Source organism: Colius striatus, chromosome 4 (genome assembly GCF_028858725.1).
Source record: "Colius striatus isolate bColStr4 chromosome 4, bColStr4.1.hap1, whole genome shotgun sequence".
Classification (NCBI taxonomy): Eukaryota; Metazoa; Chordata; class Aves; order Coliiformes; family Coliidae; genus Colius; species Colius striatus.
The window spans coordinates 1,825,792-1,853,053 of NC_084762.1; the positions used below are offsets into that span (position 1 = coordinate 1,825,792).

General features: G+C 43.7%; 1 protein-coding gene across 3 annotated transcripts in view; it reads left to right on the plus strand.

Moving 5' to 3' along the window:
• Positions 1-713: 713 nt before the first annotated feature.
• TPPP (tubulin polymerization promoting protein) overlaps positions 714-27,262 on the plus strand; it is a 46,427-nt gene continuing 19,878 nt past the window's right edge. The window contains exons 1-2 of one of the 3 annotated variants that reach the window (XM_061994854.1): positions 714-797; positions 10,730-11,044. In XM_061994854.1, the coding sequence (XP_061850838.1) occupies positions 10,734-11,044 (311 nt within the window). In that variant the 5' untranslated portion in view covers positions 714-797; positions 10,730-10,733. Of the gene's footprint in view, positions 798-957; positions 1,136-1,746; positions 1,891-10,729; positions 11,045-27,262 lie in introns of those variants that run through there. The other 2 variants (XM_061994855.1, XM_061994853.1) reach the window with 2 other exon arrangements.

Sequence of the window (27,262 nt, forward strand, 5' to 3'; positions counted from 1 at the left end):
AAGCTGGAACACACAAAGTTCCACTGGCACAGGAGGTGAAACTGCCTTGGTGCTGAGGTGAGGGAGCCCTGGCCCAGGCTGCACAGGGAGGGTGTGGAGGCTCCTTCTCAGGAGGTTTCCAAACCCACCTGGACACGTTCCTGTGCCCCCTGCGCGAGGGGAACCTGCTGGAGCAGGGGCTGGGGCTGCAGCAGCTCTGCAGGGCCCTCCCAGCCAAGCATTGAGTGCTCTGGGTGAGTGGCAGGCACAGGGAAGGTGAGGTTTTAAGGAACGCCCAGTCTTTTAGATGACTTGTATTTCTGTCAACAGCCACGGCTCCAAGCCCGGCCGAGCTGCAATCCGGGAACCCAAGCCTGCCCCAGCCCGGGCTGTAGCAGCCCCTCGCTCGCTGCCTCTGCCTCGGGAAGCGGCCACAGGACGCTGGCGGAAGCAGCGAGACCGTGCCGGGGCGGCGGGCGGGTCACGGGCCCCGCTCCTGCGAGCGCCGCGGGCACGGAGCCATCGCCTCCCGGCCTGCCGTCCACCTGCCGCCGCGCACGGGCCGGACCGCGCTGTGCCGGGCCAGGAGGAGCCATTTAAGGCAGCGGCGGCCCCGGCGCCCCTCATCGCCCTGAGGCGCAAGCGGGGCGGGACGGGGCCTGGGGGCGCGGCTGCCCGAGGCCCGGCCAATGGGCGCGCGGCGGGGGCGGCGTCTGGCGGAGCGGCCGCGCCGGCTTGACAGCGCGCTCCGGGGCCAGCGGCGGAGCCGGGCGAGCGTCAGGCGGGGCCGGCGGGACCTGCCGCCTGCGGAGCCGCCGGTGAGTGCCGCGCCGCCGGCTCCGCGGGGACACGGGGGGGGCGGTTGGGATGCGCGCTTCTCCGATCGATCGCCGTCGGGTTCCCGTTGGCGGCCCCCGGTGCCGCGGTGACGCCGGCGCCTCCCTCAGCCGCCTCCTTTAGCAGAGGGTCGCGCACCGCCGTTATGTAAGGCCCGCGGGGGGCTGCGGCGAAGCGGCGGCTCCTGCTCCAGCCCCCCGCCGCCGCTCCTCTGCGTCCCTGCCGCCGCAGCCCCGGGGACGGGACCGGAGCGCAGAGGCGTTCGGTGCGGAGCCGCTGTCCCGTGGGCTGGGCCTCATCTCTGGCCATCCTCGGAGAGGTGGGGGGGAGAAGGCGCGTCCGCAAGCTGTGCGGGGCGATGCGGGGGCACTGCGGCGGCTGCGGGAAGGAGGGATCCACCTTGCGCACGCACGGGCTGTGCCGCTGTTCGCTCCAGAGACGGCAGCGAGAGCCTCGGCAGCGGCCGCCTCCGCTGTCTTGTGCGGATCCAGCGGTCCCCTTTTATGGAGATTGATGGATGGCTAAAGACGATTTGCTTTATTTTTGTTAACGCCCAAGCGTTAGCTGAAGGAGCTTTGTCTCCGAGAACCGCTCCTCCATGCAACCCACGGAGCATCAGGTGTGGGAGGCTGGGGACCCGCAGTGTGACACCCGCGGCTATAACGCAACGCACAACGCTCCAGGGTGACAAACGCGGCGAGCCAAAATCCCGGGAATCAACCAGCTGCCCCGGCTAGCTGGTTCGGAAACAAACAACACCTCCCCCCCCCGCCCCAGCCCCAAATCGGCAGCGTTTGCAAGTGTTTCCTCGGTCCCGGGTGAAAGCCTCCCCGGGGGAAGCTGGGTGTGTGCGGCAAGGTGCTGAGCGCACGCTGGGTGCAAAGTGCGTATCTTAAAGGTGCATCTTGCAGGGGATGCTGCCGGCGAGCAGTTTCCCCGTCCATGTTTTGCAGGGGCTTCGTGAGCAGGTTGGCGGGGGGGGGAAATTCACATTTTAGAGAAGATTGCGTAACTGCCGATGTTTATTTAAAAAGAAGAGGAGGCAAACCCAGCCCCCAGCCTGAAATGAAACACGTGAGTCTGTTTTCACCGACTTTCACCGGGCTTTCGCGCTGTTTTCTCAACTAGTATCGTTACGTAGCATGCTCTAGAAGGTTGGCGACTGTTAGCATGATAATGAAACGTTTGTGGGGGTTTTTTCCTTCTCTAGGGCTGTGAAAATTTGGGAGGGGAAACGGAGATACCTATCCTCTTTCGTAGTCTCAGGCTTAAAATAGCGTGACTGTTTATCGAATGTAGCCAGTTCGTTTGTTTTTAAAATGTCAATGGCCATCGTTTTAATCCTTCAGTCACGAGCCGTTTCTTTTTCAAATGGTGTTTTTCAGCAGGCCCAACTCAACCTCACCCCTCCCAAAACCTAAATCAAACGGTGATTTGAATGCTTTTGTGCCTCTCTGGGTCACAGCCATATGCCTTTAAATCGTTCATGGTTTGTAATTGCTGAAGTGTATGTCCAGTATTAAATCATGGTACAGTGTAATGCTTAGACAGCGTGCCACGCAAGGATCAAATTGCAGATAAAGTTCACGCAGGAACCTCCCACAGTGCTTGCACTTGACCCTTGTAAGGGTAAGGAAAAAGTCTTTATAAATGGAAATATACATCCAGCAAGTCGTCATTTCTCTGCCCAGTTTAAACCATGGGTGAAAAATAATGCCTTTTTATTTGTTTTTTGTAGTAGATGTAGTCGTTCCAGTTACTTTCCATAGGCAGCTGTGTGATGAAAGTTATTTTTACTTCTTGTACCTTGTGCTTAGTTGGGAAGAGAAAAAAATAAAAGGAGGGCTTTTTTAAGGAGGGAGGCAGACAGGCAGTGGTGTCAATTTGTGTTAAGGTTAGCGTAGTCTGACTGTAGGTAGCGGCAATTAATTGTGTTTAATATCTCTCAGAACGCTGGAGAGAATAAACCGTACAATGTTTGAGCTTGATAACCTGCTCTCGGGTGATAAGCTGAGATGCAAATGAAAATCACACTTGCTGTGCACGCCGTGGTTATGTAAGCCTCCAGTGTGAGAATGGGGCTGCCATCACAAGCCTGTCTCACTGCATGAAGAAAAACTTGTAACAAGAACAGGCTTTCCTGTGGTACAGTCACTAGATGATGTCATGTCCTTTCCATTTGTGCATGCACGCTGCTTGCAGCCCTTGCGTAAGTGAAATGGACTCTGCAGCATCACAGAATGGTAGGGGTTGGAAGAGACCTTTAGAGATCGTCCAGTCCAACACCCCTGCCAAAGCAGGTCCCACACAGGAATGTGTCCAGGTGGGTTTTGAAGACCTCCTGAGAAGGAGCCTCCACACCCTCCCTGGGCAGCCTGGGCCAGGGCACCCTCTGCACTGAAACAGTTTTTCCTTATGTTTCAATGGAACTTTTTGTGTTTGAGCTTCATCCCATCACCTGTTGCCCTGTCACCAGATACAACAGAAAAAAGGGATGCCCCAACCTCCTGACACCCACCAGTTAGATATTTGTAAATATTGATGAGATCCCTCCGGTCTTCTCCAGACTGAACAGCCCCAGTTCCCGCAGCCTTTCCTCATACGGAAGATGCTCCAGTCCCCTGATCATCTTGGTGGCCCTGAGCTGGCCTCCAACCCCTGTGGAACTCCACTGGCCACAGGCTTCCAACTCGATTCTGTGCCATTGATCACCACTTTCTGGGTTCTGTCGTTCAGCCAGCTCTTGATCCATCTCACCCTCCACTTATCCAAGCCACACTGCCTGAGCTTCCTGATGAGGATGTTGTGAGAGACAGTGTCACAAACAGGGGCTTTTTTTCTCCCTCCACAAACCATTTTAACAGATATCATAATATATAACATAATGCATATAATTTTCACCCCTAGTGTTTCTCTGCCATGTTGACAGGACTGCTTTTGGTGTGAGTGCTTCTGGGAGCCTCTGCCACTGAGCTGAAAAGAAATGTATGTTTGCAATGCATACATTGTCTGGGAGCTGCGACTGGACACCTTAACTAATGTCTTGGGTGCAATGGAAGCCTGGAATAAAACCTTGGGCCTGGCCTCCAAAATGTTGTGGTCCAAAATACAGAACAAGACACTGTTAGTGGCACAAAGAAGGGAAATACAGCTGTTGTCAAGAAGGATTGTCTGGCTATGTATTTTCTCTTGCTTATATGTTAGAGCAAAGAGACTTGCAGAACTTAAGACTCACACAGTTCTGTGAGGGAAGGTCTGGTTTTGAAGGGTGCTTGTGGGACGTGTGAATACTGGATAGCTTTGGGGGGTTTTATAAACGTATTTCACTTGACTAAATGCTGAAAGTTGAAATAAGATGTTAAAAATCTACATCAACCCAGTTTTCAGGCTGTTTACATTTTTATCATTCTTTAAATTTAAGGTAACTTAAAAAACCAGAGTTTCCATGTCAACATCAAAGGGTTACACAGGAAAAACAACATTGCTTTGCCTTTTCCCCAATGTTTTCTGTAACTTGTCCTAGCTCTTTCTTCTGCTCACTTCCCACATGTCCCCAAACCCACAAAAAAATACTTAAGAACAAATATACCTTCAGCAGAAAGAAGTTTCTTAGTGAATGCATCACCCTGCCCACCCCAAATTGCCCATTGCAAGAACTTCCCTTTGCAGTGCAGCCTGGTTATTGGAATATGTGGAAATGGTAGCAAAAGCAACTGTACATTGAGAGGATGTTACGGGTAAAATACTCCGATATAGATGTGATTGTTAAGCACACAGGGCTTCCCCTCATTGTATCCCTAGTGTGCCATACAAACTTACCCTCTCCTGGATAGAAAACTAAGAGGATACAGACCAAAGCTTCAATGCATGATGTGGTAGATGTAAAGACAAACGTGAATCTGCTGTGCAACTGTCTTAATCTTATGAAGCTGATTCTTGCCCAGATTGACTAATCTCAAGAGTATACTTATGTGTCAGTGTCCAAAGATTGGAGCATTCAGCAAAGTGAGCACAGGGAAACTTAAAAACCATAAAATAATCAAGGATGTAACAGCTTTTGAGTGACTCTCAGGGATGCAGTCCTAGCTCAAACAAGTTCTTAAGTGCGCGGTTGAGGAATGGTGTTCTACTGGATCAGTGCTAAGGAAATTCTTGCACTGGAAGTTCAAATGCTAAGAGGTCTTGCTCACTAAAGTGGAGCTGCTTTGTTGTTGTTGCTGATAACTCTGCATGTTTTTAAATCAAACCCAAATCTGCATCTGCTTGTCTCATCCAGTTTCACTATTGGAAAGACCAGTACCCAAACAGTTCGCCTTATAGGAACTTACAGATGTGACATAACTTATTGATGGTTTAGCAAGGGAAATATTGCCCTCCTGTTTTGCACTGAGCTATGGGTAGCTGACAAAAGCTGTACTTGAAGGTTAGTTTGGATTCAGACAAAACTGAAGCAGCAGACTTTAAGAACATAAGGGATCTGTAGCCAATCTAATCTGACTCGTGTATTGGTTGTTTTCAGTTAGTTACCCGAGACCAATAACATACATTTGACAAAAGCCTGTCTTTCAGAAATGCTTGACTAAGTGTCTTCTGTACTAAATGAAGTCTAGGCTGCAGACATCAGGAACTGAACTATTTGCAGCTGTTTTTGGGAGTTACTTTTAGTCTTTCCCAAGGATGATTGTCTCTTCCTAAGGAAGTCTCATTTCTAAGTTGCACTGGCGTAGCCTGAATTTTCAGCTACTGGGTTTTTTGGTGTCTTTGAGAGTCATTTCATGTATGATGAAGTTTCTCTGTATTTGGATGCCTCACTCGAGTAACTTCAATCACCTGACAAATCACACTGGTGAAATTCTTTGTGTCTCCCATGGTAAAACACCTTGTTTAATGCTTTTGTAGCTCTTAACACCCTCTCCAGTTCTTTGATCCGAGAGGATGCTTTGTGACTGTTAAATCTTCCAGTGCTTTCAAGGCCTGTAAGTCTCTGTTAGCTCCATTTCATCTTTGATCTAATTCTGTCCCAAGCATTAACTTGATTCACTTTATATTTTTAACACACAGCCCCTGGTCTTACTGGTGCTCAAATTGGTCTCCTTACTGTACAATCTCCGATCTCCTTCGTGGAGTGGATCTTCATTACTAGTGGCTTTTGCAGATGTATTGTCAAAGGGCTCTACAGAAATTCACGTTAGTAATGTGCTCTGGTTGGAGATGGGTGAGGGGACAATGTATAGTGTATGAAGAAATGAGGCTAAGAAACTCTGCAGTTATAGTGTTACAAGTCAGGGAACCTGCGCTCAGCTAATCCTGAAGTGATGATAGGCTCAGCATGTTCTTTGGAGCTGTAAATTAACTGCTGCGGAGAGCAGCTGTTGTCTCCCAGGCTTTTTGGATCTGTGATTCATGGTGTATCAAAAAAAGACTTGGGGAAAAAAATACCTCATCTAAACAGTTGAGGCTCCTCTTTTGTCCTGCTTTAATCAGCGTCTTATTCACTTTCTTCTTTGAGGGCTGTTCTAGATGTTGGCTTGGATCCTTGGCTGCCTGTGAGACTGCGGGATATTTGTGTCCACATTATTTCTTCATCTATGAATGACAGCAGCCAAGCAGAGCTCAGTACACTTACCCAATGGACTCCTCAAATGAGGTAGTCTCATAGTGGAACAAAATGCCTGATAAGAGTTTACCAGCACATGGTGGGTGCCTGTACTTATGCTTTTGACTCCATAGTTGAAAGCTTGTGTAAGTGGCACGATGGTATTAAAGCAGAGCTAGTTAAGAGTGATTTAGTTACATGAAGAGTTTTTGTGTAGCTTTTCGTGCTGTCAGGGGAGCGTGTGTCTTTTGAAAGTTCTGATAGAACTCTTGCTGGTAAAGGGGGGTGTGTGTGCGTGTAAGCAGGTCCCTACTGCTAGATACACTTCTGTTGTTAAGAGAACTCGAGGCTCAGCCATGCACTTCCTCAGAAAGCCTGCAAAAGGATTTAATTTCCTTGAAGGCAAGATGGGTCTAGATGTAGATAGAGTTGTGTTAGCTTTGCTTGGTCTGCAGTGCTCTCGGCTCATTTTCCTTCTGTGTTACATGCTAGGGAAAATGGATGCTCATTCACTTGAGCATCACATGTGGAGAAACAGGCTCAGAGCACAACTCCAAAGAGAAATGCATTAGTGCTGGTTCCTGCTCACAGATGTGAAGGAAGCTTAAGGGAAGCTTTAAGAACATTGTCTAAGGCATTGCATTTTATTAGGAGGATGTTGCATGTCTCCAGCTGTTTATCCCTTCCCTCAGCTTCAATGTTTATGCAAAAATGTGGGAAAAAGATTCCGGCTGCTGTATTTTGCCTCTGCTGTTTTTATTTGACATAAATAATTACAGACAGAAAAGAAATGAGAACTCCCTTTAACTGCAATTCTCTAACATTTTTAACACACAAGAAAGATAGATCAAGGTCTAAAACAAAGCAGACACAGTCAAATTCAAATGCCTTGCACAGTGTGATGATGTTATGAATCCGACCTCTCGTGCTTTTTGAAAAGTTGCCTTTTTTTTTTGGCTTGGATTGACTGGAAGATCTTAATACATTTTGTATGGCAACTCTTAGTGGTACAGTGGATAAATTTTACCAACCATGCAGAAACAGATTCTGATAAGAATTACCCCCTAAGCACTTGCATGCTTACTAACACTTGATGTGCAGGAAGGATTAGCAGGAAAACAGAAGGTAAAACCAGCTAACAGCGAAGGTAAAACTACTAAACTGAAAGAATGGGTCAGAAATAGGAAGCTCGTTGTGAGGTTAAAGCAGAAGGAGAATTGTCAATGCTAACAATATGTGGTTCTTCAAATCTTTATGTAGTACCAGACTTACCTTAACTTGCTGCCTGTGTTAACTGCATTGCAAGGGGGGCACTACCTCTCTTCTTTCCTCTACTCTATTTTTAGTTCTCAATACAATCAGTAGATTCCTGGCTCTGTTTTTCTCCAGCATTTGTTCAAACGTCTGATGCAATCACACGCATGAGAGATGCTGACTGACTGAATATCGACTCCTACTTCTCATGGCCACCTAAATAGATGTACAGATGCTCTTGCAGATTAACCTGTTGTATTTTCCTCCCTTTTGGTGTGAATGGCTGTACAAAGAGCAAGAGTGTTGGAAAGCCTGCATGCTCATCCAGGGCTGAAGGACTAGAATAAAACCAATAGTGCTTGAAAGATTGGTGACATTTTATGGATAGTATAATATCTTTGCTTATAAGTCTAAAGTTTGTGCTGTTAGATTACCTACTTGCCCTTCTCACTTAACAGGTCATGCAGACAAAATGTACAGCAGAATTGCAGGATGGCAAGGAGATTGCAGAAAGACTGCCCAGGGAATCCCTGGTTTGGGTTGTATCTTGGTGGATATTTAGGGTACAGGTGGTGTATCCTCTCATCTCTGCCATGTGGCCGAAGCTCTGTGGTGTGACTGTAGGCAAAGCAGAACGTTGGACTGTGCTTAAAAACAACAGCAGAAGGAATTGCAGGACAGAAGCAAGTCAAGGATAGAACATGTAGGGTTTTGCTGCTTACTTGTCTGGGGCATATGGTTGTAAGGGTCAAGAGCTTAGGGAGGGGCCAAGGCTAAGACTGAGAACTTGAGCAGATATTCCATTTTAGGGCTATTTTATCCAAGTTACTGTCTTTGGGCTCAAGATGAGGAATTTGCACTGCAGACTGGATTTTATCTAGAAGATGTGTAAACATAACATCAGGGAGTTGTGTTGTAGGTCACAATGGAGAAATGAAGTTGGTGTTGGCAAAGGTGGGTGTTACAGAAAAGACTAGATGTCAGTAATGCCATCATTGCATTGCAACTGTGTCATTGTGCTCCTGGGTCTTTGCTTCAAATTCACCAAGCTTGGCGGTCTCCTGGACAGAGGTGCTTGATTCCTGAATGCTTTCTGACATTAACAAGTTTGAACTGGAAGTTTTCCTTAGTTCACAGAACTTCTGACCTGGTTTTAGGCAATTCTTGGTTGGTAAATATTCTGAAGTGTTCGAGTCTTCCATTAAAAACCGGTTTTGTAATACCTGCTGCAAATGGAAGCAATTCAACTTGTATTGGAACAGAATATTCCTAGCATGCTAGAGGCAAGTTAGACAAAGCAGATGAGAAAGTACATGGCATAGCCCAAAAAGCCCAGGGATTCACACTTTTGATAGTTTCCTGTTGGTTGTTTTTGAAAAGCATTTTTTGGTGGGGAGATTGTAAACTGGGTTAATGCATTTGCAGCTAGTGAGACTCCATTTGTATTTCCTCCATTAAAGAAATACACCATTGGCTCTTACAGAGCACTCCATGCAATCATGTACCTGCTTTATGTGGCCTAAGAATTGAAGCAGTGTAGAACATGGGTCCCAGGGTCCTCATGTGCTCTAAACTTGGGCAGCTGAAGAGATGTTGTTTCTTTGTCCCTCTGCTTGGGTTTCTCTGTCTGTGACATGGCAGTGATGCTGATTTCTGTTACAAATACTCAGCTGTCTGCACTCCCAGAGCAGCTCAGCCATGCATTAGTTGTCAGGGATGGGGCAGGGGAGGTGCTGCAGTGAATTCTCACCAGGTAGGATGCGTAGAATTGCATAAGTTGCTGAACTTGTTGACAAAGCCACTCCGGGCTTTAGTAGGTCTTCAGGTCTTCCTTGTTGATGCTGAGAGATGGATTACTTCTAAGAGCAGTTCCCCCAAATCTAAATCAATGCCATACCAGAATTCCTGTGATATGTTGACACCTGGAGAGGTTGTGGGTAACTGAAAGAGTGTAAATGAAAACAAGTCTTGCAGTAGAGCTGGTGGTTGGTCAGTACTGAGACTTTGGGTTCATTTCCTGCAGCTATGGAGAATCACCAACACAAGCAGTAGCTGATTATCTCCTCAGTTTTGGAAAGATCCAGACGAATGAGCTGGGGCTGTTCCCCCAGCTGTCTGTCTGCAGATGAGTATCTATTGTAGGCTCTGGCTGAAAGGAAGTTTGATGGTACGAGAGAACTTTTCAAATGGGTCAGGCATGTGCTGAGAACACAAATCTGCACTTTCAGTCTGTTTTAGAATCAGGTAGCCATGACCTCAGTCAGTTTGATCCCTAGCTTAATCTCTGTATAGATATCTCTGTATAATGTGCTGTATTATTTACCTATGGCAGAGTGAGAGTGTTCTGTGACACAGACTAGAGCAGTTCATAACACAGCATAAGTATCCTGTGGGTTTCTGAAACACCATGTTTTTTGGAGGCAGTTGTTCTTTCACAAAGCCTTCTGAACTCTGGCATCCACTTGTACCTCTTTTGTAAAGTCTTACATGGCTGCTTTTGGTGAAGTGGATACTCTGTTTTGGAGTCAGCGGTGTTTGGAGAGGATGGGACTGGTGGTTAGTCCTCTGCTGGTTCTGAACATGTGGTATCATCAACCTGTGTGCGTGTTAGACTCTTTGAATGATAAATAAAGGTATTTCTTTGCGTAGCTGTCATTGTTACAGCTGGCATCTACACTGCTTTTGAGCAGTGGCTTAATTTTGTTTTACTGAATTTTAGAATTGATGCTTTAGTGACTTTCTTTTGTCGCTTCCATCTGTCACCCTGCATGGCTCCTCCCCAGATTACTGCTGATCTTTTAGCAGAACCTAGAAGCACCTTGCAATCCCTTTGTCCAGGGAAAAAAATGGGTAAGGAAGACTCAAAACTGCATTTGATCTTGATTTTTTGAGGTCCCTTCCAGCCCTTAAGATACTGTGATTTGATGATGGAGGGCACTGAGTTGTTGCTAAGTTTATAGACCACTAATTCTTCATAATGCATTGTAACATAGCCTGCAGCCTGTAGCTGAATAGGAAGCAAAGTAGTGCAAATTAATGAGAGTGTTTTCCTCTTCTTTGCAGCACGATGGCTGACAATAAAGTGAAGCCGACCAAGCCTGCGAATAAGACTCCTCCAAAATCTCCTTCAGACCCAGCAAAGGACCGAGCAGCCAAACGGTTATCCTGCGATTCAAACAGCTCCCACGAGGGAGCTATGGCCGGAGAAATAAGTGCTCTGGAAGAGGCCTTCAGAAAATTTGCTATCCATGGTGATACGAGAGCCACAGGAAAAGAAATGCATGGGAAGAACTGGTCAAAGCTATGTAAGGACTGTCATGTGATAGATGGGAAGAACGTGACAATCACAGATGTTGACATTGTCTTCAGTAAAATCAAGTAAGTTCCTTTCTGCCACCTTTTTCCTGTCTCCTCACCACCTTTTGTAGATACCATCTAAATTTATCTCTGTTGTATGTCTTTGTCACAGTGGATCTCTTGTTGCTTAATGAAGCTGTGTTGCTTTGCTTGAAGATGCAGTTTTCAGCTTCTGTCCCTCTGTCATAAACAGACTTCGGTGTCACAGGTGTTATGCTGTACAAAGAGGTACGATGTGATCAGGACAGAGGCTAGGATGGGATATGTGTTGAAAGCTGTTACAGCAGTCCCAATGTCCAGCACAACACCTACTCAAGTTGAAGGTGTGGGGCCATGTCAAATTGATGGGGAATTTGTGAGGCAGACCCACGGCTGTGATTGATTAGGATCAGCTCAGTGGTCCAAGCTTATTCTTGTGAGCAGACTGGAGCTTCTGTGAAACTTGCTTCCCAGATTGAAAACCCAGGCAGGCTTGATCATAGAATCATAGAATGGTAGGGGTTGATCCAGAAACTTGACAGATCCAAGGGAAAACACTCACCTGTTCTGGTACATTCTGTATGAAACCCCAAAGGGTTTTTTTTGTCCTTGCTTTTCGTGTAGATTTGGATCAATGTAACCCCTGGTATCTGATCTGACAGCCTCACCTCTTCTGCTTTTTGTTGCCACAGTAAATTGTTGCCCTCCTTATTGTGTTGAGGGACCTACTTTAAGGAGGATCTCTTACTTGTGCTTGTAGCTTGTAGAAATGTTTATTTGGCTTGTGCCCTCAGTTACTGTGGTGTCATGCTGGGGAGGGCATGCAGACTGAGTTGCTTACAAGGGTGGATGGGATCTTGTGACAAGCACTGACCCTTTACAGTGCATCAAAGCACAGAAAGGCAGAGGAAAAAAAAAAGGCTTTTGATCTGGAGAGGTTCTCCAGTGTAACATGCACAGTTACAGACATTAGTTACAGGATTTCTTTCTTTGGTTCATTTTTCCTTCAGGGGTATTATCCAGGCAATTAATAGGCAAATATATATATCTATGTATGTATATGCACACTCTAAATGACTCATTTTCTTGTATCAGTCCACTTCTGCTTTGAGCCCCTTCTTGTATTCTTTGGAAGTTGTGTTGACAGTTAGGTTTACTATCAGTGAAATATCTGATTTGAAATGAGTGTTCTGACTGCTGTGAAGTGGTTTCATTTCTCTCAGAGGCACACCATCTTTTCCTCTCTCTCCGATGTTTAGTAGTTCAGAAGACAACTGCATTTTAGTCTTAATTGCTTATGAATATCTTGCTCATTCCTCACCTGTGCGTGTAACATACATTTTATGTATTCTTCTCTTTTTAGACTGGTTTTAAAGTAATATTGCTTAAATGGCAGATGGGGAAACTTAAAGTAGCTGAGCTTTGCTGGCTTGATTAGGAAGCTCTGTTTTTTTCAGCAGGTATACTTCCACATTTTCTGAAGTGTTGGCTTTTGGGGTTTTTTTTGCATTTATATTCCTGAGAGCATATGGCAGCTTTTCTTTTTAGTCTGGGTAACTTTTATTTCACAAGTAGTGTTTTAACAAGGGAAGGTTTGATGGCTGTAGTTGCTTGAGTGTTAGTAATATACTGTAACTTATGCACAGGCTGAGGATACAGGGTTTCTTGAGCATGTTCAGACAGCTGCTTTTTCCCTGCGTTCTTTTGCTTCACATTTAACCCTAAGCTAAAGGATAATGATAGATTTGGTGATGCATCGAAACAGACACACTCACAAAGTAAACTCGTACTCACTTCCATTTTACAAGCAGCTTTTTCCCAGCAGAGCCCTAAGGTTTTTTGACAGCTCAAGTTTTTCCATGTCTCTGTTGAATGAGAAACATTGAACACTACAAAAGAATCTCCACCTTCCCAGAAAGGGCAGAGTACTGCCTCCATGCCTCAGTTATGTCTATGATAACAGAAGGTCCTGTACTTCACTGTTGTTTTGTAATTCGTCAGTTATACTGTGTCTCACTAGGTGGACTTTATCCTGGGATCCTTATTGTTGTTCAGTGAGATGGGGCTGGTGGATCTTGGCAGTTGTAGTCTGGCCAGGGAACATACCCAAATATAAGAGCTTTCTGTCATACCCAACTGCAGTGCCATCTAGCATTGTGGTGGAACTTCCAAACAGGTTTTGTACTGGCAAGCCACACTATGTTTGGCAGGGTTTGTTTTCTAGCCAGCTACACTTAATGACAATGGCACATGTTGTTCAAATACTATAATAATTAATAATTAATCTAGTAGAATTGTTCTCTATCTCACTCTGTCTGTGTATAAAGTGCATGTTTGTCATCTTGCTAACTTTCCCAGGCTTCATTTATTATTCTGCTACAAATACTGGCAAAATAGGTTGCATTGCTGATGCTCAGGGTAAAGCATGGGGGAAATCACTTGCAGATGTGTTTACCCAAGATAGTGTTTTATTCTCTGATTGGGAACTTTTCCTGCTGCAGGACAGATTTTATCAGCTCAATCCTGAGAAGTAATGAACATTTTAGTAGACTCAACACTCCCCTCCTCACCTCCACCAAACCAGGTGAACAGAGCTTCTGAAAGTTTGGGATAATCCGTGATACTTCTTCAAAGCTGGGATTGTATGTCTGTCTTTCAGAGATTAGGTCATTTCAGGTTAAGTTTATGTTTTTGGAATAGTTGAGAATGTTCAAGTGAACCTCTGTTGCAAATGATAAGTGCAGAATGCTGTTTTCTTTCTGCCTGAGGATGTCAGGTCAGACTGAAATATATTTTGTTGTTTTATCTTGTGTACAAGGCCCACTAAGGGTCTTCATGTGCTTTAGAGTAGAATTGCATAGTTTGGTAAGAAAAGATAGATGTAAATGGAGTGATCTCCACCCCATCTCCCCCCCCCCCCCAAAAAACTATTTCTATTTAACAGTAGTTTGTAACTTCTGAAGGGTCTTTTCACATTTGGTAGATTATAATGTGAGCTGTGTGTTTAAAAATTGATTTGATACTCTTCTTTTTCTGCCTTTTTTATTTGTGCTATTTTAAAGGCTTTCTATTTCCAGCTCAGAAAATACAAGATGCTAAGCAGCAATCAATTTTGCAATGTAATTACTTGAAATGAAAAGCCAAAGCCCACTTGTGAGCATAACCACATGTATATTTTTAAGGTGTAGAGGTCAGAGGAAAACCACCTATATCTATGCCAAATATTTGGATTGAATTCATCCAGTGGGGATAGACTGCCATTTCTAGAAGTAGAGAAGTGAATATTTATTTATTTAGCTTATATAAACATACACTGGAGACATCTCACAGGATATCCTTATCTTTCCATGCACGTTGCATCTGGAAAAGCAAAACCAAAAACTGGCAAGTGGCTTCCCCAGTTTCACAATATCTTATATGTACTGAGTTTTCCTTTCTGTGTTTTGTAGTTTGACTGTCAAAACTTGAGACACGGGGCTTGTATGTTGGTTGGGATGTTGGTTGGCCTGCATACAACAGTAGCACTGTGGCTGCAGGGTGAATTTTCGTTTCAGAGCTAGCTCTTTGCTTAAAATTACATAAAACTCTCTTTCGCTAACTGGTATCAGGATAGGTTTTTCTCTTCAAGTGGCAAAAATGAAATGACATCTCTGAAAAACCTGCTCATCTCATTGTTAAAAAAACCAAGAAGCCTGAAAGTACCTCTTAGGAGGTACTTTGGCTGCTGAATTCATACTGCCATACTTGAAGACAAGGAGAAGTCGCAATCATATTCTATGAGAAGGAAAGTTTTGCTCAATTGCTGGATGTGAAATGGTCATGGCAGGATCAAAACCAGTGCTGCACCGTTTTTGTAATGACAAGAACTTTAATGTCTGTTAAAATGCAGAGGGTTAGTATAAATACCTCAGGAATATGAGGTCCTTCCAAGCATTATTTTTGCACATACTATCTGAACCTTATCTAGACCTCTTCCTTTTACATTTTGCAAATTAAGAGGGAAAATGCAATCTGGGCCTACTGAGTTTAGAGCCATACAGCTTGATAGCGTTTGAAAACGGATGCTTGTCACGGGAATGGGATCTTTTTGGTAGCTGAAATGATTGCCTTCCTCCTTGGGCATGTTCCTCGTTAACTGGCTGTTTCTTTTACCTTGCTCCTCCAGCGCCGCAAGAGTTTGTAGGCTGTGTGTCTTGTCTTGTGCTTGCAGAATGCAAATATGGGTTTAGTGAAGCTTGTTGCCTTGGAGAAAGCAAGCTCATTGGTGACACGGGAGGAAGGGCACAAGAGTGTTCCGCATTTGGCATGAAAAGCAACATGTGGCTGCATTCTTCTTCTTAATCCAGCAAGACAGTGAGACACAACAGTCTAAGGTCTTCGGGGTTTTTGTGTTAAGGAAAGCAGAATACCCAGGAAGAATAGATGTTACTGATCTCTGACCAGCATTCTGGCATGTTGGCTTAGGAACTTGAATTTCTTTGTTTATTGGGGTCAACAACTGCTCTGGGAAATGTGATCTGTTAGCTATGCCATGCGCGTCCTCCGCTCGTTGCATAGAGTTAATATGGTGATAGTAATAGCCCCCATAGAAATAGCTCTGCTCTTAATTTAGAAGCGTTGCAAGAGTATGGTTTAAGCACTGCCATAAAACTGCTAATTCTGTGACATTATTAGACAGAAAAATAACAATATTTCTGTTGACACTGGCATGTTGCTATGGTTGCAGGCAGGCCTGGGTGACGTCACGCCTTGGATCCATTGTGAGCATTTATTTAGGTAGTTGTCTCCATGGAAACATTTGTTTGTTTTGATGTTACTATGTGTTAAATTTTAAACAAATTTTTGTGGTTCTATACTGGATTGTTATGGAAGGCTAGTTAATCTACAGAAGCTTTGTAAATATACCTTACTCCCCACCCTCTGAAACACTTCTGGTAAAAGATCAAATGAAAGCATAATTGTCATCTCAGATTCCATTAATAGTTTCTTATGTTGCTTTGACATGTTTTCTTGTTGCTGAGGAAGCCATGTGTTCTAAAGGCCAGAAACCTCTCCTCCATCTTTTTGAGAAAGGAAGGTTTTGTTCCCATGGAGAATCTTCACAACACACTTTATTGTGCCCTGACTTTTGAGCAGTCCCACCCATAGTCTATCCTTAGGACATCTTGCACAGTCAGCTGTTTAGCCTGATTCCCTCTGATCCTAGTTCCCAGGATCAGGTCTCTACAGGAGTGCTTCCACCTGAGACCAGCTGGGTAGCAGCTCACCACTGCTGCAAGACTGTAGATGAAATAAAATGGGTAATGTTTGCTCTCAGCAGCTGGCAAGACAGCTCTTGGCAAGAATGAGTACGTGCATTCCTCATTTGTCAACTGTAATATACCTGTTGTCTTCTTTGTGCTGAACAGTTGTGATGCTTCTTGCTGCCAAAGCCCCTCCTCAGTTTGTGAAATACGTAAATAGCTATGAGGTGGTCTGGTGTATAAATGAAACACACAGTAGTTGTGAGCTGTGTTTGGAGATTCTTTTAAAAAGGACATAAAATCCGATCTGTGTAATCCTACTTTACGCATGAAGCGGGCAAAACGGTGGACTTGTGTACTTTAATACGTCTGGATCAGGAAAGAAGTTTAAAGTGGATATAGAATGGTATGCAGAGCATAAGCTGTGCTAATAAATCTCTGCCTCCCAGGCAAATTGTGAAGTAGTGCAGCTATAGATAGAAATGTGGGTAAGTTACAACAGAAAGCGTTCTTTACCACATCAACTAGGTTTTATTTGAAATTAAGACCCAATTTCCTTTCTTCTCCAAGAAGCCAAATGTTGCCTTTGTCCCTTTATCTTTGAAAAGCTTTTTATTTAAAAAAAGCAAAGCAACTGTTCTCCCCTTTCTGCCAAGAGGCATAAATTCTAAAAGTAAATCAGGGATCACTTATAAGGAGAGGGATTTAGATTCACTCGCTGTTAAGCAGGCTCCTGTTGTGCATGTAAAGTGGGTTATAGTTCTGTGTAGTGGTGTATGCTGATTAAAATATCACATCACCTTTTTGTGTGAGCAGACATCACATGAAAACCTACAGATGAGATGGTGGGGGATTCATTTTCCAGCTGGCAAGGAATGCTGCGTGATACCATCCACAGTACTTCAGCAGCTTCCTTGGTATTTGCTGTGCTTTGTGGCATAAACCACTTATGGACTACCAGAGTAGGAGCAGGATTCACCGTGAGATCTTATCTTGTGGGGTTTTAGAAGGGGTTTTTGGTTCTGTTTTTGTTTCACTTTGGTTTGTTTTGCAAGTCAGCCTAATTTTATCATATCACACCATCATTTCAAATTGCCTGGTTTTCCTTTATAAATGTGCAGTCTGTGTTAGTTGCAGAATTACCTCATTTTACTGATTAACAAGCAAGTACTTTCTAGGCTGTTAAACATCAATGTAGACTTTGTCTCGTGTTTTCCATGGATTGGAGTAGAAGATGATTAAGATTTAAAGGATGGGGCAGCCTTGCTGCAGCAACTGGGTGACTAAAGTTTCAGATCCCGAGAGGAGAGAGCAAGATGAACAACAGAATTACAAACCTTAGCCTCTTCAGTTACCCAGAATAACTACCCTGGAAGGCAGAGGGGCGCAGGAGAGCTGGTTGATCTTCAAGGCAGTTTCCTTGGAACACAAGAACGGTCCTTTCCCGTGTGCAGGAAGTCGAGCAAGCTCGGCAGCAGGCCATGGATGGACATGGAGCTTCTGACTGAGCTCAGACACAAAAAGGCAGTATATGGGAGGTGGAAGCAGGGAGAGGCCGTGTGGGAGGAATATAGCCCATGCATGAAGGAACAGAGTGAGGAAAGCCAAAGTTCAGCTGGAGTTGAGACTAGTTGAGGGAGGTGAAGGACAACACAGGAGGTAGCAAAAGTGAGGGCTGACTGCCTGGTGTGACAGAGTCCTAGCTACAGGGGACATGGATAAGGCAGAAATACTCAGTGCTGTATTTTTCCCTCTTTTTTAAAGTAGGGCTTGCCCTCAGGGTTTGCAGGTCCCAGAGCCCACTAGCAGATTCTGTTGGCTGTGCAGCAGTACCCACAGTAAAGGAGGACAGAGTTAACAATCACTTGAGCTGATACATGCACAAGTTCACGAGACCAGGTCGGATGCATCCAAGGGTGCTGAAAGAGCTGGGCAGTGTCATTGCAATAATGCTCCCTGTCATTTTCCAAAGGCCTTGTCAGCTGGAGGAGGTTCCTAGTGACTAGAAAAAGGCAAACATCACACACATCTTCAAAAAGGGCAAGAAGGATGACCCGGGTAACAACAGACCAGTCAGCATAAGCTCAGTCTCAGTGGAGGCTGCAAAGCAAATCCACTTGAAAGCCCTTTCTCAACCTGCAAAGGCCATGAAGGTGATTTGGAGAAGCCAGCATGGATTTGCCAAGGGCAAGTCATGCCTGATGGCCCTGGTCACTTTCTGTGTTGAAATGCTGTGCACTGTGAGCAAAGGAGTGCAAGCATACCTTGGTTGTGCCAAGGCCTTGGCCCCTGTTGCATCTTCACCAAATTGATATTACTGTGTAGACAACAGAAATAAACTGTGCTGTTCTGAAGACAGAGTGGAAATTACATAGGAGCAAAGCATGTGTGTATGTTGTTTGACAGGAGTTAGTAATTATCCATCTTGTAAAGAAGATTAATAGACTATAAATGTTGTTAACTAAGCTATATTTAATCTCCCTACGTGTATAAAGCTAATAAAAGTATTAAGATGTGGTCTGCTTAGGATGTAATCCTGGTAAATGGAAGCATGCTGCATTTGATGCAGTTTTTCCCTCTTTTGAAGTAAAAAGCCATACCAAGGAGCTGGCTCGGAAAACCCCAGTTCTTGTGTTCTTCCCATCATCTACAACTTCAAGAGGACTGTTCTTCGACTGAATCTGAACAAGTTGCATTAAAGTCTGATTATAGCAATAAGTTGGAGTAGTCACCAACACCCCAGCTTAAAAAAGCTCGTGAGTCTACATGTCTTCCCTATTCCATTTTGTCTTCACCAATGGGAATGTAAAACTCTTCCCCAGAGAAGCATTGGTACATTGTTTTCAACTTTGTGGAAGTCTCAGTCAGGCTACTAGATGCTATGATTTGTGGTTGCTTGAAGTCTTGAAATGCTTGAGAGCTGGAGTCTGGGGCTAATATTACAAAGGAGGAAAAGAAAGGGTCACTTCCAGCCTGTTTCCCTCTGCCAGGTGAATGCTCCATCTTTCTTGGCTTTAGCTTGGGGTTTAAACTGCATGCTTGATAAAAAGAGTGGTAAAACGTGCTGACAGAAAATGCCCTCAGCAGCACTGAGTTGTCTTCCTCCTCCTCCTTTGCCTCAGCTTTGTTCTGGAAGGAGGAGTCCTGAATGTGTGGGGAATCGTTTAGTTTTACACCGTTGCCCTGTGCTCATAATTGTGGCAGAAGCTTCAGAGGACGCTTAGAAAAAGCAAAAAGCTTTCTGGAGTGCTCCTTCAGGAGACATAACAGCACAAGATTCCAAAGGAAAGGGTAAGCCACCATCATCTGGCGGGAAGGAGTTAGTGCTGTAGACCCGTTCATCTCTTTGTCTCTGCTGATACAGCAGAGCGTTGTACCGCTCAGTGCCATTTGTGATCATGGGCACCAGCAGCTGCGGAGCACTGGTGATCTTTGGCACCAGGCTGTGACTCTCATGATGCATGACAGCACTTGCTTCATTGCCCAGATGTCTTGGGTCTTTATTCTATGCCCTTCAGTTGCAAATATTGTTTAAAAAAAGAAAGTAAGCTAATGAGAAGAGCAGTTGTTGTGCTCTCAGTGGCTGTATTTTTTAATGCTATGTAAAGGATGCAACTGGTAGCTTTTATATCATCATAAATACGTGTACAAGGGTAAGTTGTTTTTCTTTAGCAACAACAGATAGTGATAGTGTAACGTGATGGTAGTTCCTTACACGGCAACTGGAAAATCAGTATGAGAAAACAAGCTGGGTCTGTGCTTATTGTTCAGAATCTAGCTCAGTTGCACAAGATATCCAAATATACTCGTTACAAGTCACAGTTCAGTACCAATTAACCCTCAGTTTATCTACTTCATAGTAGTTGAGGTGTTTGTTACTCAGTATGGGGTGGTGTTTAAGCTTCTGAATGGAATGGAGACTCAGAGCAGTGTGAGATTAGCACAAGAGGCTACTGATGAGAGGATTAGAGGGGAGGGCAGGCAGCTCTTACTCATCATCACGTGCAGTCTGTATTTCACAAAAAGGTGGTGTGTGTTCACTTCTGCAAGGACAAGACAGGATGGAACAGATGAAAAATAGTGGCTGCACTGATTACCGCCCTTGCCCAAGTATAGCAGCTACTACTACTGCATGCCAAGCTAGTCTGTGGCCCAGGGAAACAGAGTGAATCTCATTTTGGTACTCCTTATGCTCAGTCTTCTTGTGTCTCAGCTTGAAACAGGTAGTACCTGTTCTTCCAAGGCTAAGCTCTTTACCTTTTTCTTCCTGTGACGGATGCTGTATGGAAGCAGATGCCTGGGGCACCTGCAGCCCAAGTGGAAGTCCATGTGCTCTTGTGGGTAAAATACTATTGTCAATTGGCATGGTGTCAAGGGAACATGTTTGTGGGCAGTGTGCATTGATGAGTGTTTACAGCTCTACAAGAGGGTATCTGTGAAGAGGTTTTAAGTGGTGTTCTTTTTGGTGTTTGTTTTTTTTTGTATATTTGTTTGGTTTTTGTGTGTGTGTGTTTGGTTTTTTTGTGTGTGTGTTTGGTTTTTTGTGTGTGTGTTTGGTTTTTTGTGTGTGTGTTTGCTTTTTTGTAGATGTGTTTGGTTTTTTGTATGCGTGTTTGGTTTTGTTGTACCTATGTTTGGTTTTTTGTGTGTGTGTTTGCTTTTTTGTAGATGTGTTTGGTTTTTCGTATGTGTGTTTGGTTTTTTTGTACCTAGGTTTGTTTTTTTGTGTGTGTGTTTGCTTTTTTGTAGGTATGTTTGGTTTTTTTGTACATATGTTTGGTTTTTTGTATATGTGTTTGGGCTTTGGGTTTTGTTTGTTTTTTTGGCAAAAGAAATGAGCAAGTGAACCGATACTCTTAAAAGAGCCTGTAGGTAGACAAAAGAAGAAACAAGGGAACAATTTATAGGGTCTTACCTTTTTTATCTGAAGTGCTTTGCGAGTTGAGAGCTACATTTCAAATATAAGAAAACAATAGGAGAAGGTATTCAAAGGGAGCTACAATGAAAGAAAATACACACCCCATATGGTTGTTGTGAGTCCTGATCTAGGATCTTTCCGACTCTGCTGACTTGTCATAGATGTAGATCACATGGAGAAACACCATTAAAGGTATTAACAAAAGGGGTTTTAATGAGAGTTTGTAAAAGTGTGACTTAACAAAGTTTGATGGCAAGGTTCATTCTGTGACTTGGTATGTGGAAGAAACATAAAAAGGAAAATCAAGTTAGAGTCGACTTAGAATGATTTACAGAGAGGCTGGAGATGCAAAAAGGTAAGGAAGAACCTCCTGTTGAGTCACGAGGTTCAGAATGGATCCCCTCGCTTTCTAGACTCCTACTGAAGCTTAGATGTGGCAGTCCAATCTCAGTCTCAGACTTGGCCAACAGTTTATGCCTAATGGGATTACCTAGAAGGATTTCATGAGTATTGATTTTAAGCATGATATCAGTTGGTGTGAGTAATGGGTCTCTCTGCCTTGGAAGTATCTCTTAGTCTCTAAGGAATCTCAAATCTCTGCTCAAAGGAAGAGTTGCCCAGTGTTCAATCCAATTGCCATTCAGGGAGAAGTCCAGTTGGGTTCATCCAACATTCCTTTTCAACCATTGGATTGGAAGTAGGTATCAGATGAAAATGGTGGTGAACTGCCTATGGGCAGTTTTTGTGCTAGTGAAGTTAATAAGTGTTGTGAATGCACATCTTAGGGTAATGAATGTAATCTGATTAAATGGGGTTTTTTTCCTCCCAGTGAGTCCTGGTACTGGTTTAAAATGAACAGTGAAGAGTGTTCAGTGTAGTAATTCTGTGAGAGGACCAATACATTTGCTGTGTGTTCCAGCAGCTCATCCTTCATTAAGATAGCACAAATGGCATGATTGCTTTTCTTAGCTTACATAGTAAAAATAAATAGGAATTAGTTACTTTTACAAAAGAGCTGGAATCGTGCTTTCCTCATCCAGACAGGTTGCTTTTCTTTCATCACTCCACTTCAGATGAGAGTAATGGGAGAGCTTTACTTTGTGCTGAAGTAAATGGTGTAGCTGGGAAAGCTGTTTGTTTTTTGTCAAGACAGCAATCTGTGTCTTATTGGGTCTCTTCTAGCCAAATGAAGAAAGCTATAGAGAGGACACTGAGCAGTCAGTTAAAGATGCTGTTTGGTTTTCCTCCTGCTGTACTGATAAGATGAACTCTGCTTGCTGGTTTGACAGTGTAGCTTTGAGTTTGATCTGCTATCAGATTTAAGGGCTACCTATAGAGAACTGAATTTCTTTAATGTTAGGGACACTGTCTTGATTTATCCACTGTGACATTTGCACTTTTTGGAAGTGTTTCAGCTCCATTTGTCAAAGCCTTGAGATAAAGAAGATGACAGGATGTACTTTCTGGAGACTTATCCAAATAACCTATGCCAAGTATTGATTAGATTCCTGTACCTGCTTGCTGCAAGTGGGATCTTTTGATCTTGGAAGTCACTTGCTGAACAGCACACTTTTCCAAGGTATCTGGTGATTTTTAAAGGAGTTGTAGTATCGATTAACCTCTCAGCAGTGTTGTTAATTGTCGTATGCTGTTTTTTAAGAGAGTGAAGCACATAAAGTTTGCCCAATGTGCATGTACTGAGAAGAATTCTGGCCAACATTTCTGCTTGTCATCTTCATGGAGCTTTGAAGAGTGAGAGGATTTGATTTGTGATGGATACCCTACCTCTGCTGTGTGGTGGAAGGGCACAAGGACGTGCTAGTTTTTGTAGCTGTGATCTCATGGGGCTTTGAGCTATGTAGGTATAGGAGAAAGTGTTTAGCAATGCATGAAGTGTGCTTTGATTATGTTCTACTCTCTCAGACTTTGTTTTGTGATTGAAGGAGGGTATTGACCTGAAGTAGCTGCTGTTGAGCTCCTCTTGGTTTTGCTATCCTTATTGTGAGATGCTGACTCGACTATAAATACATGCATCAAGTACTTAAGCCAGTTTTAGATTAGCTACTTGTATTAACATACCTAATATAGGGGTTTTGTGGTAAAAATGACCAGCAAAGATGTTCTGGAGGCTTTCCACAGGAGACCTGAATGGACTGATGTGTGCTATGCAGCATGTAGTGCTTATGTACATATGTACCAGGCATTGTCTTAATCTGTTAGGTTTATGTCATCATGTTTTCCTTCAACAGTCAGTTTGCAGTTTTGCTTTATAGGCTATAAGGATATACTTGACTTGTTTATGAACAGCAATCTACACTACAGGGAGTGCTAGTGGAGACCTGACGTTGAATGAGCTGCCATGGAACTTCAGCAGTCCTCCTCATTCAGAGGGTTTTATGTTGCCAATAAACAGCCATATAAGAATATGGTAGGTGAGACAGTCTTCTGGCACATGCACTGGACTAATTCCACCGTCAGCTGGCCCCTGTTTACAGATCTTACCCTCCTATACCAAACACTGTGGGAATGGATGCACCAAAATACCATATTGTCAGCAAATGGCAGTTTGGAGCTGTACTTGACTTTCTTGCTTCAGCTGGTAAAATCAGGGGCTTTGAGGAAAATGTCAGCTTCAGAACTGGGCTATTTCTAATATATAACTAATTCAGGGAAAAAAAACAGATACGAGATCTTATTTTCTGAATGTAAGTAGCTAAGAGCTGCTAGATATTGCTAATGTAAGAATGTAATAATTTCTGTCTGGGAATGAAACAGAAAGTGCTTTTATTACACAAGGCAAAAATCAAGAGGGCAGCACACATTTAGCAGCTCTATTCAAAACCTGGAGAGCTGTAACCTGCTAGGGATCAAAAGGAAATTTGTATTCCTCTTCAAGAAGGTTTCTGGTGTTTGGTGTGGCTTGCTGTTGTGAGGCTTTGGTGGTTTCTTTGAAAGAAGAGCTTCTAATACTTTGAGCTTATTAAACTCTATTAACTACTAGGTGGTATCTGATCACAGCAACGTTGTTCAACTGGGCTCATTTAAGAACAGCTTCAATTTCATCCTGGCGTGCAGGGATGTCCTATGCCCTGATAGATCTTGCAGCAGATATCAGAGACGGGCTAAATTTGGCAGAATTTTCCTCTAATAGTTCAGTATCTCCAAGAGCTTCCTTAGTTAAGTCACTGAAGTTATGTGAGACATCTCCAAAATTGTCGGAATCTTTCCCAGCACGGGCTTGATACCTTCCTTCAGTAGCTGCTGATCTAAATAAGTCACACATTTCCAAATGAATGATGAACACTTGTTCTTTCAGAGTCTCCTCTCCGCTTTCACAATTCGTTCCAGCATCTTGGAGGCTTCCCAATTGTTCCTTGTCATTTTATGTTCCTTGTGATGCTGATGTCTGCGAGACAGAAAATGGAAAGCCTGCATTTTGGGTAACCTTTTGGATCTTTTAAATGCAGCTAGTGCTTTGAATTGAGGGAAGTGTGATATAAATGAGAGAATATCTATATTGGTGTTAATGGTCTTAATTTTTGGCATTTCTTTTGGATTGGTGTCAGATGCACATGAGTCAGCACTGTAAAGACTGATAAACAAACCTTTAATCCAGGGGAGGAGATAGATTCCCATAGAGAATTTGGTCACTGTCTGTTTATAGCTTTCACAAAGTGCCAAGACATCATTGGCATGGACCATTCTGCAGATTCTGTGGTACAACTGAGACTTCCATTAGTAAAATATGTTTCCCTCTTTGGACACAGAGAGAGGATCCGTCTCTCTCACCCTGAGAAGGACAGCTTCAGAATTAAAATGGCTTTTCCCTGAAGCTGGGTAGAGCTCTATTGTAACTACTTGTTTGGCAGACTTTCTTAACAATTTGATAGAGCTTTGTGGTTTGCAAACCCTCTTTTTCTTATCATCAGTGTCTGCTTTACCTGCATCAAATTGTTTAGGTCTCAGAGCTCAAGGGCCTGCAGTTGCCTCGTGCCACTTACACTGCGCTTCCCACAGATCATCTTTAGGTATGAGTAGAAGAGGAGCCTTCATTCAGGTTGATGGTTGCCTTGTCAGTTACTGGAGCTTTGTGTGGGGATGGGAAGTGCATAGAAATGGCTTTTGCCATACAGAATAAGTAGGCAGGTGATGTGAGCTGTTGTTTCCCTAAGCTGAGCAAAGGTACATATCTCCACAAGACAGAGTAAGGAGGAATAGTAGAGGCATCGCAGAGGGACTTATTAAGGAATATTCTCTCTATTGGCAATAGCATACCTGTGGAATTGTCTTTAAACCTGTGGATCTGTAGAAGAAATAATACACCACCTTTCCTGTATGCAAATGTTAAATAGCTTTTGCTGCTGTAAAATTTACCCTGAAGGCTTCCCATCTGCATTGACAGCCAACCCTACCTCGCACCACTTCTGTAGGCAAGAGACACTTGCTGCTGGAGAAACTAATAAGGAGGGAAACTGTCCCGATCTGGTACTTGATTAGAAGGCACAGATAGCAGAAAAGCAATTATTTACCTCTCAGTTTCTGTATAGCTCTATGGCATTACGTGAGCAATAATGTTTTGAGACCAGATACAAGCGTTAGCAGAACATAAGCCTTTTCAGCTTCTACATGAGAAGTCTCACTTTCTGGCAGTTAGAAACTGCTCATTGCCCTGTATGTTCTCAAGGAGGTTATTTCAGTGCCTGTTCTGCAAACAGCCAGGGAGATTCTTCTGGAATGACACAGATGCTTGACTGAGCAGAGAGAGGTAACTTGTGGAATACATACCATGTATCATTGCTGTAGGGGAACCTTGCAGCAGAGCTTTTTCCCCAAGAATACAGGAGATGTGTTAGGGTTAAACCACTCAAAGAAATTTGCTTCTTTGGATCCATACGAAAAATTAAAGCACTGTGACATGACAATTGTCTTACACTGATTCTTTGGTCTGAACAGAAGGAGGTTTATGGTTATTTATGGCTTTGGTTTGCTGGATTTTTTCTGTTTCCTGTCACCTAATTGCAGCACCAACTTTCTGAGAAAAATGGTGGCCGGTTGGTTTCTGTTGAGCTGGTTTTTATTATGCTTCAGTTTCAAGGCAACTTGAAGACGTTGTATTATGTGTCATGAGAAAAACACTCAATGTTTAGTGTTACCCTGTTCATTCACTGTGGTAAGGACACAGCAAAGCCAGTGTGAAAGGGGAACTGAACAAAACTGGGCCCTGGATGTAGAATTTGACTTCTGGTATTGAACACCACACCTTAGAGAATTTTCAACGTGATTTCTGAGCAAGTTACAATTTTGCAGCTGTGGTTTTCACCAATTAAAACTCCTACTGCTTACAACTGTTATACAAGATGATTTACTTTTATACAAGATGATTTATTATACAAGGTGATATAAGATTAAACAAGATGAAGCACAAATTTAGAGATATTTCTGAAAGCTTTGATTTGGAGTTTTGATTAAAAATACAAGACTGGACAGTCTGAAAAACATCTTACACTGCTTAAGTCCAACTTCCTAATTCCTCATATCAACAAGAACTCGCTTGGACTCACAGGTTTCCTGTTTTGTTTCCCATCTCTTGTTCTTGGGGGACTTTTTCCCCCAGTTTTTTTCTTCAGTAAACTGACTGGCTTTGCTGCTGATTGAAGCAACTCGAGGCTTCTGCACGTTTGCAGCTGACTGAACAAAGCAGTACACAGACATCCAGTGGGAAGATTGGAGACCTCCTGCATGTTTAGAGCTTTTCTGTGGCTATCCAAATAATTTCCCTTTCCTGTGGGAAGGCAATCTTCTGGAATGAGAGACGTGTCCAGTTTCTGTGTTGTTTTAGGTTATATGTCTTATTTTGCTTGAAAGAGAAATTGTGGTGCCTACCTGCAGTCTGGAGTCTCCTTTCTTGAAGGCTGTGATTTGGTCCTTGGCCGTTAGTTCTGCCAGACAGATGGCTTGTGGGTTTCTCTGCATGTGACCTCAGGGCATGGACTGCCATTGTAGTTACTTTTCCTTCTTTCTATTGGTGTGTCATTTTTGATTTCACACCTTTCTATCTCCATCCATGGTCAGTGGTTCCCATAGACTGAGCTCGTGCTC